The 16448-nt window shown below is 45.0% G+C and overlaps 1 protein-coding gene across 4 annotated transcripts in view; it reads left to right on the top strand.

The window, feature by feature from the left end:
* slc8a1b (solute carrier family 8 member 1b) overlaps nucleotides 1–4100 on the top strand; it is a 128960-nt gene extending 124860 nt beyond the window's left edge. For all 4 annotated transcript variants that reach the window (XM_054799297.1, XM_054799295.1, XM_054799298.1 and 1 more), the window contains exon 11: nucleotides 362–4100. In XM_054799297.1, coding sequence (XP_054655272.1) covers nucleotides 362–634 — 273 coding nt within the window. In that variant the 3' untranslated portion in view covers nucleotides 635–4100. The remainder of the gene's footprint in view (nucleotides 1–361) is intronic.
* The last annotated feature ends 12348 nt before the right edge of the window (nucleotides 4101–16448 follow it).

Below are 16448 nucleotides of genomic sequence, written 5' to 3'. Positions count from 1 at the left end.
TTTAAAATAAAAAAAACAGTCATATATATATTATATTGTTGCAGCAGTTTTGGAGATGCACAAACTGTAAAAATAAAAATTTTAAAATCAAAATTAATAATAATATGAATCAAATAGTTTTCTTTTTGAGGACTTTTGAGGAATTTTGTTTGTTCTTCGATCGAGAATGCTAGAATGTGACATTGAGTCATCTGAGGTTCTAATAATAATAATAATAATAGGAACAAATAAATAAGATACAATGGAAAAATATTAATATGCAAGATTTTTGGGAAGTTGGCATTTTTTGTGAGTGAGTTTTAAGGAGGATTTGATTGGCTGAGTGGTAGCGTGGTTGCTAAAGAGTGATGTTGCGGGACAGGTGGCGTGGTCCATCGCCGCCATCTACCACCAGAGCATCGGGGAGCAATTCAAGGTGGACCCGGGCAAGCTGGCCTTCTCCGTCACGCTCTTCACCATCTTTGCCTTCATCTGTGTCGCCATGCTGATGTACCGGCGGCGGCCCGAGATCGGCGGAGAGCTGGGCGGGCCGCGGACTGCCAAGGCCCTGACCACCATGCTGTTCGTCAGCCTGTGGCTCCTCTACATCCTCTTCTCCTCGCTGGAGGCCTACTGCCACATCCAGGGCTTCTAGGACGGCAGGAGACGAGCCTGCGGGGACAGGCGGCCCAGATGTGGAAGTGGAGCTTGTCTGGTTGGTCTATCATTCCCTCCCTTCAAGGATCGACTGACGAATGAACGGATGAAGGAGGATGTGGTAATGCGTCTAGAAACACAACAGAAGGAAACGCGTGGACAAGAGGACACGCAGATGAGAAGAGTTCTTTGAATGCATTTCTTTTCTTAACTTAAAAATGAAGCCACTAAAACTTGTCTTAAATCCCCATTTGGCGTCCATACAGCTCACACACACACACACACACACACACACACACACACACACACACACACACACACACGTGGTAGAAATCAAGTGAAAAGACTGAATCGTTGTGTTTGTGCGTCAGTGCATGAGCAGACCACAAGCACGGGACGGTGGCGCCGGCGTCTCTGCTGCTGCTGACGGACTGTGCATTTCCATGCTGGTGTTTGCTGGGAAGATGAGTCCAGTACTGTGAAAACACAAAAAAAAGTCATGTTTTGCGACTGAAAACGCTTTTGTCGGCCTGTAGAAACGCTCGTGACAGGAGGGGAGGGGCCAACTAAAATGTAAATACGGCTGAACTTCTTCTCTGTTTAGTTCTAAAGCTGAATGTTCCGGTTGTGCTCTCCTGAACGGCCGTCTTTCTGTTGCTTTATAGATGTAAATCAGACAAATGGGGGGGGGGGGGGGGGTTAGCGTGCTTATACCTTTAATAAGGCCACACAACATGGCCGCTGTACCGTTTAAAACTGTTAGAGAGTATTACGAGTGCATATATATATATATATAAATATCTAAATATAAATATCTAGGTTAATTTTACGTGTTTAAAAAAAAGTAAGGTACCACCTTCGTCCCTGTGTGTCTTAATGAACCCACACCCCCTAACGCTCACCGACAGACCAATCACAATCCTTAAGGGCTTTTCAGTAACGGCCACTGACATTCGACTCATTGTTTTGTCTTTAGGATAATTATTGTGAGTCCTTCCTGGTATTAAAAAAGCATAACAGAAGGTCCAGCTGTCTTCAGGTAGGCTTGAAAACCTCAAGCTTGGCGCAAATGTGAGTAATTTGAGAAAATGTACTCTTTTTCATTGGAAAACCCAAGAAAAGAAAGACAAGCGTTGTCTTCCCTGCAAAAACTGACATCTAAACAAGATTAAATGGCAAAAGTTATTATTTTTTTCATTACTATGTCAAACCAATTTGTACTAAAAGGTCCCATAAAATAGTATTTTTAAGTTTAAATCTGTCTTAAAGCGAGTGTGTTGTAGAATTTAGACAGTTTAAACGTGCTTTTAGTGAGCCCTACTTGGAACGCGCCGTTTTCTGTGTCTGTAGCTTTCATGCTAATGTTTTTGTCAACGCCTGTCTCGCACTACGGTTGCACTTTATCTACTTTGTACTTACACACTGCAGCTGCACTAGCCAACGTAATACCCGCCATACGTCACATACAAGAAAGGACATTAAGGAGGACACAAACGTTATAAAAACACGAGCATACTGTAGTGTTTAAAGAAATACTGCACTGTTTTTGGAATTGTTGACGTTTGTCTCACTTAAGGATTGTAGATGATGGGCAAAATTCCCAAAAAAGGACAGTGTTCCTTTAAACCTCAGTTATCCCGGGGGTGCAAGACCACACCTCGACTCCTCAGCTTGCGCACCTCCCGCCTGACTCTCCGTTTAAAGGGTTGAACTCCTCCGTTGCGGGTGAGACTTCTAAGTCAGGGCTGAGGAGAGCTCACCCGGGTTTTAGCATACTTTGTAATATTGTACGCAATGCTGAACCCTCTACTTCATCGCTGCTCCCCCCCTTATGGTTTGTTGCTCTTGGTTTGGACCTGGGATCATTTATTCATCTGTTTGCGACCGGTTAGGGACCTGTTGATTGTTTTCAATGTGAGCTCCAGTGCTAACGTTCCCACCACCAACATGCTAGGTTAGCCTGTTCACTGAAGAAAAAGTACATTATCAAACTCACAGCTCTCCCATTCGTATGCGCACGGGCAGGCTTGACAAGCTAGGGACGGGCCGAGGCGGTATCGCTTTCATGAGGAAGGAGGCTTTTCATGAAAGCTGCAACTTGAAAAGGGAGCATTTCAGCGCTTCTTCTCTCAAAGGTGGACCAAACTAACAGGCAAGATGATACATTTTGGCTCGAGGGAGACATGTCACTGTTCGAACGGCATTAAAAAGTCAATTTTGCATAATAGGGGACCTTTTGAAATAATCAGCCAGGGGAACAAGATCATTTGCCTCACCATTGTCAAATTGTCTTGCTCTGCTTGCAGATTATTTCCTTTTTTTTTTTTTTTACCTTTATTTCAGATTTAATCATGCTTAGATTCCAGGCTTTGCAGGAATCCCATCTGCACAACTTTGACTTAACTTTGCAGAGAACTAAGCTTCACTTGTACCAGTATAACTACCAGTGACTATGGGGTTTTAGCCAGTAGATGACATGACCACGTTTGTAATGCTTTCCAGACTGTTAACAACCAAAAACAAACGTCAGTATGGTACAGTCGCGATACATCTGACTTCTTTCCAGACCTTTCCTGCTGAAGTACTTTGTTTTTTTGTTTTATACTTCATATATTTGAAAACGTCATCCGTAAGTACGTAGCTAAGTAGACGTAATCCATTTTAAATCGTAACCTGCTGTGTGACGCTCGAGGCTAGCGGGGCCGTGGACTGGACGAGTTTAGCTAGTCCAAAACCTCTAAATGATGACTCTGGAATGGCGCTGGTCTCCTGAATGACTGAAGTCACACCACAACACAAAAGTATCTCAGTTAGGATGGCTCCAATATTCCAAACTCTGCATGATGCACAACTTTTGTTCCAGTTGGGAGTTCTCCTTGAAGGCCTTGGAGTGCCAGTTTACCCCTGTTTTGGGAAAGGGACACATTTCTACCCGAATCTTTGCTGTCCACAAGGGTTTTCTAGCTGAGGGGTCTTTTTCTTAAGAAAACACCAAAAAAAACCTGCTCATTCGTAATAGCTTGTTTAGGAGCTCAGCACCGCATTGGAATTTCTCGATGTTATTTGTCTCTTCACTGGCATGGAGCTGACGGTTTATACACTGTAAAAAGTTATGCTTATTCGTGCAAAACGAGAAGAAAAAAAAGAGGAAATTGTGTTGTGGAGGCATCACTTTTTAAGTAGCTTCAACTTGTGACCGTTCATTGGGCTCAGCGTTGTTGGACTTACTGAAAATGTGCACTTGATTTGTACCTGAGCAACAATGAAACTCTTGTAGTTGTTTGCATCCACGTTCATTTCTTCTGCTTTTTTTAACGGGGAACGAACTCCTTTGCTCTTACTCGGCGTTTCCGCAAGGCTTGACAGGAGGAAACTGATGCATTCAAGGCTGCTGGGAAAGGGAACCGTCAAAAAACAAAAAACAAAAAAAAAACGTGGCTGACGGCCGACCAAAAAACAACAAATTTCTCCAAAATAACCTTTTTAAACATAATATTGCATTATTGCACGTGAAATATGCATTTCACACAGTGCTTGACTCAATTAAAATAAAAATAACAAAATTGCAGAAAATAACTATAAAAAATAAATAAAAATAATGACTTATTGTTGCTTTGAGCACAGACTAATCACTTATAGGAGGCAATTAAACAAAAAACATAATTTTGGCCACCAAATTTGACATTTCCCATATTTGCATTTTTAAAAACGAAACGTAAATATCAGGAATGCACAAAATAGATCTCAAATGGAGAGCCTTGAAAACGGCATGGATGAAATCAATCAAATATGATAAAATACCAAAACATTTCACTCATAGGTCTGCATTTTTTAAAAATAAGGAGGAAACCGACAACTGCGTTTATAAAAGTTGATAAGCAAAAGTGCACAGAAAGAAAATACCGAATGCCGGAAAACGTGTGGTCTGCCTTCCTAAATTGCACAAAACCAAATAGCAGGACTGCACAAAATAAATAAGTTCACTAAATGAGATATTTCACTCACGTGCGTGCATACAAGTCTATCAAATATAACATCCAAATTTTGCGGAAGCCATAAGGCCACAAGTTAAGACGTTTCACTTGTACGGTACCTCTTTGTCTGCTTCGAGGTCAAACAGGGAAACACGGCAGCTGCATGGATAAATGCCAATAAAATTGTAATGATGTCATTAAAAACTGCTAAATTAATAAGGCCACAAAATGAGTTATTTCACTTTCACTATGTCTTCATCAGGAAAAAAATAAAAATAAGTAGTATATCTACCAGGAGGAACATGACAGCTGCATTCATAAAAATAGACATTTCATTTACAGTATATTTGTGCTCCAATGCCTTTCAAAATAAAAGGTTTTCAGAATAAAGCATAAAAATGTAACAATATATATCAAAAGTGCTCAACATACCTGCAAATAAGGCGACAAAATTAGACATTTTATTCACTACACTTCCAAATGGAATGATTTTCCAAATAAAAGTCTAACATCAGACACGCTTTGAATGTTGAAACTTCCAAATTCCCAGTTTTCTTAAATGCAGCCGAGCTGCCAGGAGCCAACCATTCAGCTTCCTGGCCTGGAGGTCATCGATCAAGACGTCAAACTCTGTGGTGTTTTATTTTTTTTTCAATGAAGGAAAAAAAGATTTGCACTGATTATGTTTTTGTGTTGGGTGGGGTGGCTTACGTGGAATAAACGGCTGCTGCGATGTTTTGGGTTTTTTTTTTTTCCTCGAAGTTGCTTACAATGTAAACAACCGGTGCAACACGATGACAATGTTGCACCTAATGTGAAAAAAAAGAAGAAGAAGAAGAAGAGGAAGCGTTTACCTCTCGGTTAACCTCCTGACTGATTGAGGGTTCAATCTCTGGGCGGACGAGGAGGAAGTTCAAGAGAGGAAGGAGGAAGGAGGAATGACAGACAATATGAAGTTACAGCCATACGTTGATTTCTGGGTCAGCGAGATTGATGATGGACTTCTCCTGCCCAGCATGTGTATCGTCCTGGTTGTCTTACCTGTCCTGATTGCTCCCCCCGCCCCCCGTTCGTGTCTCTCACTGCTGTGCCGCCAACGTTAACCGACGGTGGCCGGTGAGCCTTTTCTTCTCTTTTGAATCCTCTCTGCATTTTCCCACCTTTTGGAATGTCGATGTGCTACAACGTGTTGACGCAGTGCATGAATGGTAACGTGTGTACATACTGTATATGATTCATTCCAGGCAAGCGTACCCCGTTTCCCCGTGGTGTCAACACACACACACACACACTAAAATGGTCCGAATGCTGTACAGATTCAGGTTTTCTCTTTGGTTGTTTGTTTTGTTTGTCTTAACTGCGCTCTGGCGTTCGGTTTTGGAGCAACTTGCACATTACTGGTTTATGTTGTCCTTAAAGCGGGGGTGTCCACATTTTTTTCCAGCGAGGGCCACATACAGAAAAATTGAAGGATGTCGGGGGTCTCTTTGTGATACTTTTTTGGCATTAAAGACAGCAAAGCCAATCCGGTGTAGGTCAGGTCGGAACACAGCATCTTAGCTTTGTGTCGTAGGTGACAAATTAGTGTAATATCTAATCATCCATCCTTTTTCTATGTCGCTTATCCTCACTAGGGTCACGGGTATGCTGGAGCCTATCCCAGCTGGCTTCGGGCGAGAGGCGGGGTACACCCTGGACTGGTGCCAGGCAATCACAGGGCACATATAGACAAACAACCATTCACACTCTATGGACAATTTAGAGTCACCAATTAAGCTAACATGCATGTTTTTGGAATGTGGGAGGAAAGCGGAGTACCCGGAGAAAACCCACGCACACACGGGGAGGACATGCAAACTCCGCACAGAAGGAGATTCGAACCCAGATCTTCCCGATCTCCTGACTGTGTGGCCGACATGCTAACCACTGGGCCACTGTGCATATTTATTAATAGACCTCATTAATAATATATTCCCCGAGTTCATAAACAACATAACAACATTATCAATGTGAACAACACAACAAAAAAACAAAGATATTTCTGAAAATAAACGTAGAAGAGCACTGAAGGATCTCGATTTCATCACATTAGTATCGATCCAATACCGATGGTTGGATGGAGGCAATTGATGCGCTATGGCGACCCCTGAAGGGAAAAGCCGAAAGGAAAAGAAGACCGGTACTACCCTTGGTATCAACACCATCCATATTTGAATCCGTCCATCTGTAGTTTTTTTTTTGTTGTTTTTTTTTTTTAGACTTGCCACGAGCCACGGGTGGAAAATGTCCCCCGGGCCTCACGTTGGACACCCCTGCTTTAAAGGAAAGGCGATATCTGCTGTTGTTGGACGAGAGATGACGTGTCATTGATTGCTAAAACACTGCTTGCGTACCGTGGCTGTATTCGCTGACAGACAGGAATCCTTGTGTACAGAGAAAGATACTTCATGTACATGGAAAGGTTATTTTGTCATGAAAGAAATACTATTGTGTATATACTGTACTGTGTTCTAAAGGTGAGGTGGCCCTGACAGAATCAACGCTACATATTTATTTCAAGCAAAAACAGTGAAGATTGACATATTTGCCTTTTGGGAGCTTTTTTCTTTTTCACTTTCTTCTTCTTCTTGGTTTATTTGACTTCCACACGGGGCATTTCTCCATCTTTTGGCTGTGACCGTGTTGTGTTACGTTGGTCTTTCTCGCTTCCGTTGCATCACGTTGTGTCACTTAGTCACGGTAATCAGGACTTGACTTGTTTTATTTGCCTCTGTCCTGTGTCCTGTGTGTGTGTAAGAGTGTGTTGGACTTTTGCTTTTTTTCATTTCAATTCATGTTCTGAATAATTTTATTTGTCAGACACCAACTGAGTTGTTGTGTGTGTGCGCGTGTGCGTGTGTGTCGCCACTAACTGTGACTGCTCTCCATGGTACTTCTGATAAATCCACTAAAATAAAGTTTGGGATACCCTGTTTCAAAGACACCATGAGTCCAGTGCCTTTTGCGTGTCCACGCAGCACGAGCCACTTTTTGCTTAAATCATTTTTATTCCTATTTCTTGCTCATTTTTCACACTTCAAGTCATTTTTATTTGTATCGCTTTTTACACTTTGATTTAATTCATGCTCATTTTTCATTGTTTATGTTATTTTTTACACATTTATTTCCCTATTTTCATTTTTTCCCTCTTATTGAATTTTAGTATTTTTTACGCTATTATTTAAGTCATTTTTATTTTTTTTTACATTTTTATTTAAGTCGTTTTCATTATTTTCAACTCCTTTATTTAAGTCATTTTTAATTTTTTTTACATTTTTATTTAAGTTGTTTTCATTATTTTTAACACCTTTATTTAAGTCATTTTTACGATTTATTTATTATTCTTTTACACATGAAGTCATTTTTATGTTATATTATTTATTTATTCCTCCATTTGATTTTTTATCGCTATTTTGAGTCCTTTTATTTCAGTCAAACCAAGCAAATGCATGTTTGTTTGTTTTTTAAATCAAAGTCCTCTTTTGAAACATTAACAGGAATTAATAGGAAGCTGCATGCATCGAAATAATGCATCAAGTAAAATGAAATATCAAAAAGACCACAAACTGTGCAATGCGCCTGCGCCAAGGAGGAAGGTGACGAAACTATCGATCAAGTTTCCTTAAAAATATGTCCGAAATCAGTTGTATATATTACATATTTTAATGGCATTTTTGCCCCCCACCCAGAATGGATCTGTGCCTCACCTTTGGGTCCCGACCCACCAGTTGACAACCGCTGTTGTATCGTATAGCCTCTACTTACAAGTCGCAGTTTTTGGAAAAAAATGTGTCAGACCCTCCACTTGCACGCTGGTCATCACAGTTAATCTATTGTTGGAAAAACATGTTTTATTGGTAATAGTGGCTAACTTTTACGTCTAAATATTCAAACGGGACTTTAAAACGCACACTGAATAAAAGTTTGACAAGTTTGTTTGGCTTTATTTTGTTTCCTGCGGGGAAAAGCGGGATATGAGTCGTCTCTCATCTGACTTTGGCATGCGTCCACCACCGCTTAATCCTCGCCCTGATGCCAGATGAAGACTCCTCACCTCGCTGCTGCCTGTCAGCAGGCCCTGCTGGTCCTCGGACCAGGACTTGTTGCCAACAGTTTGACTCGTGCTGTCTGGATTCAAGTTGGAAACTATCACCAAAGAACCGTTTCCACTCGGCAAAGGTATGTTGTCACATTTTCATGATGTTTCTGGCACCTTTACCAGCTGCAGTGGTAGAGTTCCTACAGCAGGGGTGTCCAATGTGCAGCCCGGTGGCCGTTTGTGGGCCGCGCACATTCTGGCAATATCCTTGAACAAGGAAACTTGAAAAAATAGAAAAATGTATGGAGGCCTGTTTCCGCCACTGAAAGAAAACAAAATGGTAGGTCATAAATATGAGATAAAAAGTCATAATTATGAGAAAAAAAAAGTCGAAATTACAAGATAAAAAGTCAAAATGATAAGATAAAAAGTTGATTTTATGAGATGCAAACTGCGCATGTGTCGCCTCCTTCACTGGAGCCTTTGTCACATGGCCCTCAGCACATGCACAGGTTGTATCTCATAAAATCAACTTTTTATCTGATCATTTTGACTCTTTATCTTGTAATTTGGACTTTTTAGCTCATAATTATGAATTTTTAGCTCAGAATTTTGACTTTCCTATCTGCTAATTATTATTTTTATCTTGTAATTTGGACTTCTCATCTCATAATTATGACTTTATGACTTTCTTATCTCATAATTTTCCACTTTTTATCTGATAATTATGACTTACCATTGGGATCATTTTTCTCTTTCAGTGGCGGAAACGGGCTTCCATGAAAACTAGCTGGAAATTTACAAGGATAAAGTAAAAATATTAAGAGAAAAAAATCGGTATTCTAACGAGAAACAAGTTGCAAAAAGTTGCAATTTTACGAGAATAAACTCGTAATATTATGAGCAGTAATATTGTCATTTTAGTCGCATGCGGCTGAAATATTAAAGGAAAAATATGTGATGACAAACAACAAAACAATTGAAAGTTGTAGTTTTTGGACAAATTAGCTGGAGCAAAAAGTTGTAATATTATACAAAGAAAGTCTAAATATTACGGGAATAAAGTCACAATATGACAAAAAGAAAATTTACGAAGATTATGTAGGAAGAAAGTTTAAATATTTGGAAAATTAAAAAAAACAAAAACAGGAAAAAAAAGTGCAAAGACCAAAGTTCATACTAATAATCGCCAATCTGAGATTGAAATAGAGACAACTTTGGAGCATAAATATCAAAGTGGCCTTTGCATCCTTTCATTTTTCAAGTATGTGACCCTCGCTGTTAAACTTTGGACAACGCTGACCTAAAAGAGGCGGAGCTTGACCGTGCCGTATGTTGACTGGTGGACTGAGAGTGTTTACTTCCTGGAAAAGGAACGCTCATTGGTGGAAACTTGAGTTAGCCTCATTTGAAGCGCCTTGAACTAAACTGTGGTGACAAGCAAGCCTTTTAAATAAGAGAACTGTCCTCGCCTTAGAACGTGTATCCTGTTCCGTTTCCTGTTTGCCTCTCCTGTTCTGCGCTTTGTCCGCCCTCGCCTTGTCCGCCTCTGTGCTGTCTGTTTTCTCAGGCCATTCCTCCGCCTGGAGGCGAGACAACTGGGCACCCCAGCTGCCGATTGGCTGCCTGGCTACTTAAAACCAAATGTTTGTAGCCGGGAGACGCCGGTTCTTTCTTCCATGCTCGGAGGATGCACTCGCTTTTTTACTTTTTGGACATTTTAATAGCTGTTGCAGCACGTGCTTGCTGCTCCCTCCTTTGTAGTCTTTGTTGTACTTTGTCTTACTCTCAAAAAAAACCCTCTAACTGCTTTTCGGCCTCACATCTCCGCATCCGGGGTCCAGACCTACACGGCACCTAACGGATATCCTCTAAAGTCGAAGGCTTTAGTCGTTAGCCTTTTGCAGTAAAAGTCTGTTTTCAAAGGTCACTTAATTTTTATGAAGCATCTCTTTTCGTCTCGTCTCCATCCTTTGTCTCTCGCGGAGCACCTTTTTCCGCTGTGGATGACAATGACATGATTTGTGAGCGCATCTAATTAACTGTCTTGTGGACGGCGGAGAGCGCTGAATCGCAGCTGATGAATTGTGTTTATCTACAAGAAACGTAATAAAAGGTGCATTGTTTCACTCATCAGACAGCGGCGGTCATAAAAGACGAAGGGCCATTGCAGCACACTTGCATTCATCAATGGAGTATTTCTTGTACGTTTCATACAAGTCATTAAAATCTATCCGCCCGTGGCTTGCCAGATGCTTGACTTTCACCTGCCTCATCTCGCTCGCTGTGCGTCTGCGCGCCACCATCTAATCCCGCTTCCTGCGCCGGCAGCAGATGCATGGATTCGGCTCGCTGGCACGCTGACATGACTTGAAAGCGGCAAAATAAAATTACATTTTTGGCCTGCCTGCCTGCTAGCTGCGCGTGTGCTGACGTAGCGGCTGTTAAGGCTGACAGGAGTGAGGCTCGTGTATGTGCACTCCTATTTTTAAAATACTAACACACAAACCAGTGGCTAATTTGTCTTTAGCGGGCAGGGAACCAAATTTGATGACTCCAATGAGGGGGTTGTCCAAACTTTTTCCAAAAATGAAAGGATGCAAGGGCCACTTTGATATTTTGTAAAGCAACACATGTAGATATGCTGAGAAGTTGTACATATTTCAGGAAAAATATGCATCTCATAATACTTTTATTCCCACGACACCACCCCTGGCAAAAATCAAGAATCACCAGTCTTGGAGGAAGTTTCATTTTGTAGAAAAAAGGCAGATCACAGACACAAAACATTTTCAAATGGCAACTTTCTGGCTTTAAGAAACACTAAAAGAAATTAAGAAAAAAAAATGGTTGTGAGGGTTTGTATGACAGTTGTCTGGATCCCAGTATGCAGAGGCGTACACGAGTTATGAGAGAAAGAGTCTTTAATACTGGTGTAAACAGCTCAGGAACAAAAAACTACGATGCCACGGAAAAGAAAAGGGCATCGCGGAAAAATGGAATAAGATATACTGTAACTGAAAAATATACCAAAGCTGGTCAGGCGGAGCTACCACAAAGCCGTGAGGAAAAACCAGGCGGGACTGGATGGCCGACGGCAGCAGCACGGATCTTGGCTTGGAGGTTCTGCCACGAGGAATCACCGAGTGCCATCCAGTCGCCACAGGTGAGCTTAAAAAAGGAGTGACCGACAATGAGGCACAGCTGTGCCTGTTCTGTAGCTCCGCCCAACTAGAGATCACCTGGGTCTGTGTGATGACACAAAAGCAGAAAATGAACAAGTGAAAGGAAATAAGCCACAAATAATAACCTGTACCCAAAATGTAAAACTAGTGTCTACGCCAGGCGTGACAGTATTCCCCCCCCTCATTCAATGGACGCCCCCTGGTGGACCACCTGGTTTGTCTGGGAACCTACGGTAAAAATCAGAAATGAGGTTATTGTCGAGAATAAGCGGCCGGGATATCCATGAACGGTCTTCGGGACCATAACCCTCCCAGTCCACCAGAAACTGCACACCCCTGCCTCGTCTCCTGGCGTCCAGGATCTCCTTGACGGTGTAGGCAAGATGACCATCCACAAGCCGGGGAGGTGGGGGGGTCGCCAATGGGGGGCTCAGAGTACTGGAGACCACTGGCTTCAGACGGGAAACATGGTGGACCGGATGAATCTTGAGAGAAGGGGGAAGTTTTAGGCGAGCCGTCACCGGATTGATCATCCGCTCTACCTCATAGGGACCAATAAATCTGGGCGCTAGCTTCTTAGTCTCTCCTGCCAGGGAGACATCCCGAGATGACAGCCATACCTTCTGGCCGGGCTTGTAGGCAGGGGCTGGTTTGCGGTGGCGGTTGGCGAGCCTCTGATTACGCTTGGCCGTACGGGATAGAGCGGCCCTGGTACTGCGCCAGACGCGATGGGCACGGCGAAGGAATGCGGCCAGCGAGGGTACAGTGCAATCGGCCTCTTGGGAGGGAAAAATGGGGGGCTGAAAGCCGTGCACCACATGAAAGGGGGAGAGGCCTGTCGCAGAACAAATGAGGGTGTTGTGGGCGTACTCTACCCATGGGAGATACGTGGACCACGAAGAAGGACGCTGCTGGCACACACACCTCAGTGCTGCCCCCAAGTCCTGGTTGGCGCGCTCCGATTGTCCGTTGGATTGGGGATGGTAGCCAGATGATAAACTTGCAGATGCACCCAGAGACTTGCAAAAGGCTTTCCATGTGGCAGAGGAAAATTGAGGGCCCCTGTCCGACACCACGTCCTGAGGGATGCCGTGAAGGCGCACCACATGCTGAATGAGTAACTTGGCTGTCTCTATGGAGGAAGGGAGCTTGCGGAGGGGTATGAAGTGTGTGAACTTGGAAAATCTATCCACAATAGTGAGTATAACAGTGAATCCTCTTGAGGAGGGCAGACCGGTGACAAAATCCAAAGAGATGTGAGACCAAGGGCGAGACGGGATAGGGAGGGGGTGGAGCAGTCCTGCTGGCGCCTGATGGGACGACTTGCCTCGTGCACAGTTGTAGCAAGCCGCCACAAAGCTCTTGGTGTCCGCATGAAGGGTTGGCCACCAAAAACGTTGAGCGACAAGAAACGCCGTACGTCGGGCCCCTGGGTGACAAGCGATCTTAGAGCAATGAGCCCAGACCAGGACCTCTGAGCGAAGGGGTCTTGGGACAAAGAGGCGGCCAGGCGGACAACCACTTTGAGGAGGAGAATCCTTGGAGGCTTCTGCCACCCGTCTCTCGATCTCCCACCGCAGGGCCCCCAGAATCCGAGACTGGGGGAGGATAGTCTCTGACTTCGGCTCTTCCACTGCCGGGGAATACATCCTGGATAATGCATCAGGTTTTCCATTGAGGGAACCAGGGCGGAACGTGATGCAAAAATCAAACCTCGTGAGGAAGAGGGCCCACCGCGCTTGGCGAGGGTTAAGGCGCTGGGCAGAACGGATGTAGGAGAGGTTACGATGGTCCGTGTAAATCACAAAGGGGTGAGCCGCCCCCTCCAGCCAATGTCTCCACTCTTGGAGAGCGAGTATGACTGCCAGAAGTTCTCGGTTGCCAATGTCATAATTCCTCTCTGCTGGTGAGAGGCGTCGAGAGAAAAAGGCACAGGGGTGCAGTTTCTGATCCGCTGTGGACCGCTGGGAGAGCACGGCCCCGACTCCGGTGTCAGATGCATCTACCTCAACAAAAAAGGGGAGAGTAGGGTTAGGATGAACAAGCACCGGAGCGGAAATAAAAAAATGTTTAAGGCGCCGAAAGGCTCGGTCTGCCTCCAGCGACCAACAAAAGGGAACTTTAGATGATGTGAGCTTATTCAGAGGTTCCGCCACCTTGCTGAAATCCCATATAAAACGCCGGTAAAAATTGGCAAAACCCAGGAACCTCTGCAACAGCTTCCTTGATGTAGGAATGGGCCAGAGGGCCACAGCCTGGATCTTGGCTGGGTCAGGTCTGAGTTGCCCTTTTTCCACAATGAAACCCAAAAACGACACCGAAGACATGTGAAAAGTACACTTCTGGGGTTTAACGTACAACTTATTCTCTAGCAGTCTTTGAAGGACTATACTGACGTGCTGCCTGTGTTGTTGCGTGGAACGAGAAAAAATAAGGATGTCGTCTAAATAAACAAACACGAACCGGCCGATCATATCACGAAGAACGTCATTGATCAGACACTGAAACACCGCAGGAGCATTAGTGAGACCGAAGGGCATGACGCAATACTCAAAATGCCCTAACGGTGTGTTGAAGGCAGTCTTCCATTCATCCCCTCTCCGTACCCGCACCAAATGATAGGCGTTGCGTAGGTCGAGCTTAGTAAATATGACCGCGTCATGAAGCGGCGTAAAAGCGGAATCGATGAGGGGCAGAGGATATTTATTACGGACCGTAATTTTATTGAGGGCGCGGAAATCTATACACGGACGTAGAGTACCGTCTTTCTTTTTAACGAAGAAGAACCCAGCTGCAAGCGGAGAGGAAGAAGGACGGATATGACCCGCAGCCAGGGAGGATGAGATATATTCCTCCAGTGCATGTTGTTCAGGTTGTGAAATATTGTACAAACGGGAGGAGGGGAGAGGAGATCCCGGCAACAAATCAATGGCGCAGTCGTATGGACGATGGGGGGGAAGAGAAAATGCTTTGATCTTGCAAAAAACCTCACTAATATGATGGTATTCTCTGGGTACAGATGACATATCGGGAGGAGTACAGGTGGAAGGTTTAACAGCACTGACAGGGGAAGAGGCAGCCCGGAGACAATGACTATGACAAAAGGTGGACCAATTAGAAATTTTAAGAATAGACCAATCTATAGTAGGATTGTGCCGCTGCAGCCAGGGCAACCCAAGCACCAACGGGGCTGAACGAGACGGAATAACAAAAAACTTAATTACCTCGTGGTGGTTACCCGCAAGCAGCAACGAGACCGCGTGTGTCTGGTGGGAAATACTCGCCAGGTGGCGCCCATCAAGAGAACGGACATTCTTAACATTATCCATCTTAGAAACTGGAATATTCATAGAATTAATCAGTCCACAATCAATAAAATTTTCATCAGCCCCCGAGTCAATAAGTGCCCGTACAGGACACGTTCCCCCCGGCCAAGAAAGAGTACCTTCTATTTGGAGACGTCCCACCATGGATGACGAAGCCGAGGCCTGAGTGAGAGGGAGGGGTCCTCCTCCCCTAGGCGTATCCCCAGTGGACGACGAACGACGTCTTGTGGGCCGGGCTGGGCAGGTTGCGATGTTGTGGCCCGCCTCCCCGCAGTAGAGGCATAGGTGCAACCTTCGGCGACGGCTCCTCTCCGCCGCCGACAGACGACTACCTCCGAGTTGCATGGGCACCACCCCCTCGGCGTCTTCTAGTGGCGTTCCGGCGCTGGAGGGTGGAAGCAGCGGGTTCGAACGAAGACCAAGCTGTGGAGCCGAATCAAGCCGGGGTGGTGGAAGAGGCTCCGCCTTCCGCTGTGCGCTGCGCTCCCGCAGGCGGTTGTCGAGGCGGATGGAGAGTGAGATGAGATCCTCCAAGGAGCGGGTCTCATCCCGAGCGGCCAATTCATCCTGGAGGCGAGCGTTGAGACTGGCCAGGTAGACACACCGCAGAGCCTTCTCATTCCAGCCGCTTTCTGCTGCCAAGATCCGGAAGGAGATTGAGTGATCCGCCACGGACGCGGCGCCTTGACGTATGGTAAGGAGGCGGCCGCCAGCCTCGCGTTCCCTTACGGGGTGATCAAACACACTCCGGAATTCTGCCGTGAAGAGAGGTAAGCTGGAGCACAGTTCCGGTTTGCTTTCGCACATCGCCATGGCCCAACTGGCGGCACGACCGGAGAGCAAGCTGAGCATATATGCCACTTTAGAGGAGTCCGTGGCGTACGTGTGGGGCTGTTGGGCGAAGATCAAGGAGCACTGGTGTATGAAGAGCTGACACTGGCCAAAGTCGCCGCCATACCTTGCTGGGTGTGGAATGCTGGGCTCACGGAAAGCGAAATGGGAGGATACAGCAAGTGTATCGCTTGCTGCTGCGGGCTGCGTTGGTTCAGCAGCCGCTGTCTGCGGGGCTCCCGTGATACTTGCGTGCAGCTCGCGCACCAGCGTGGTCAAGTCACTCAACGTTTGCTCGTGGGCACTAATGCGCTGGCCATGAGCCCGAAGAGCCATCTGGACCTGACTCTCCTCTGCGGGATCCATACTTATTGACTCGGTGATTCTGTGAGGGTTTGTATGACAGTTGTCTGGATCC

This window comes from Dunckerocampus dactyliophorus, chromosome 14 (genome assembly GCF_027744805.1).
Source record: "Dunckerocampus dactyliophorus isolate RoL2022-P2 chromosome 14, RoL_Ddac_1.1, whole genome shotgun sequence".
Classification (NCBI taxonomy): Eukaryota; Metazoa; Chordata; class Actinopteri; order Syngnathiformes; family Syngnathidae; genus Dunckerocampus; species Dunckerocampus dactyliophorus.
Note: the sequence above shows the minus strand (reverse complement) of the source record. Positions and strands in the feature narration are given on the sequence as shown.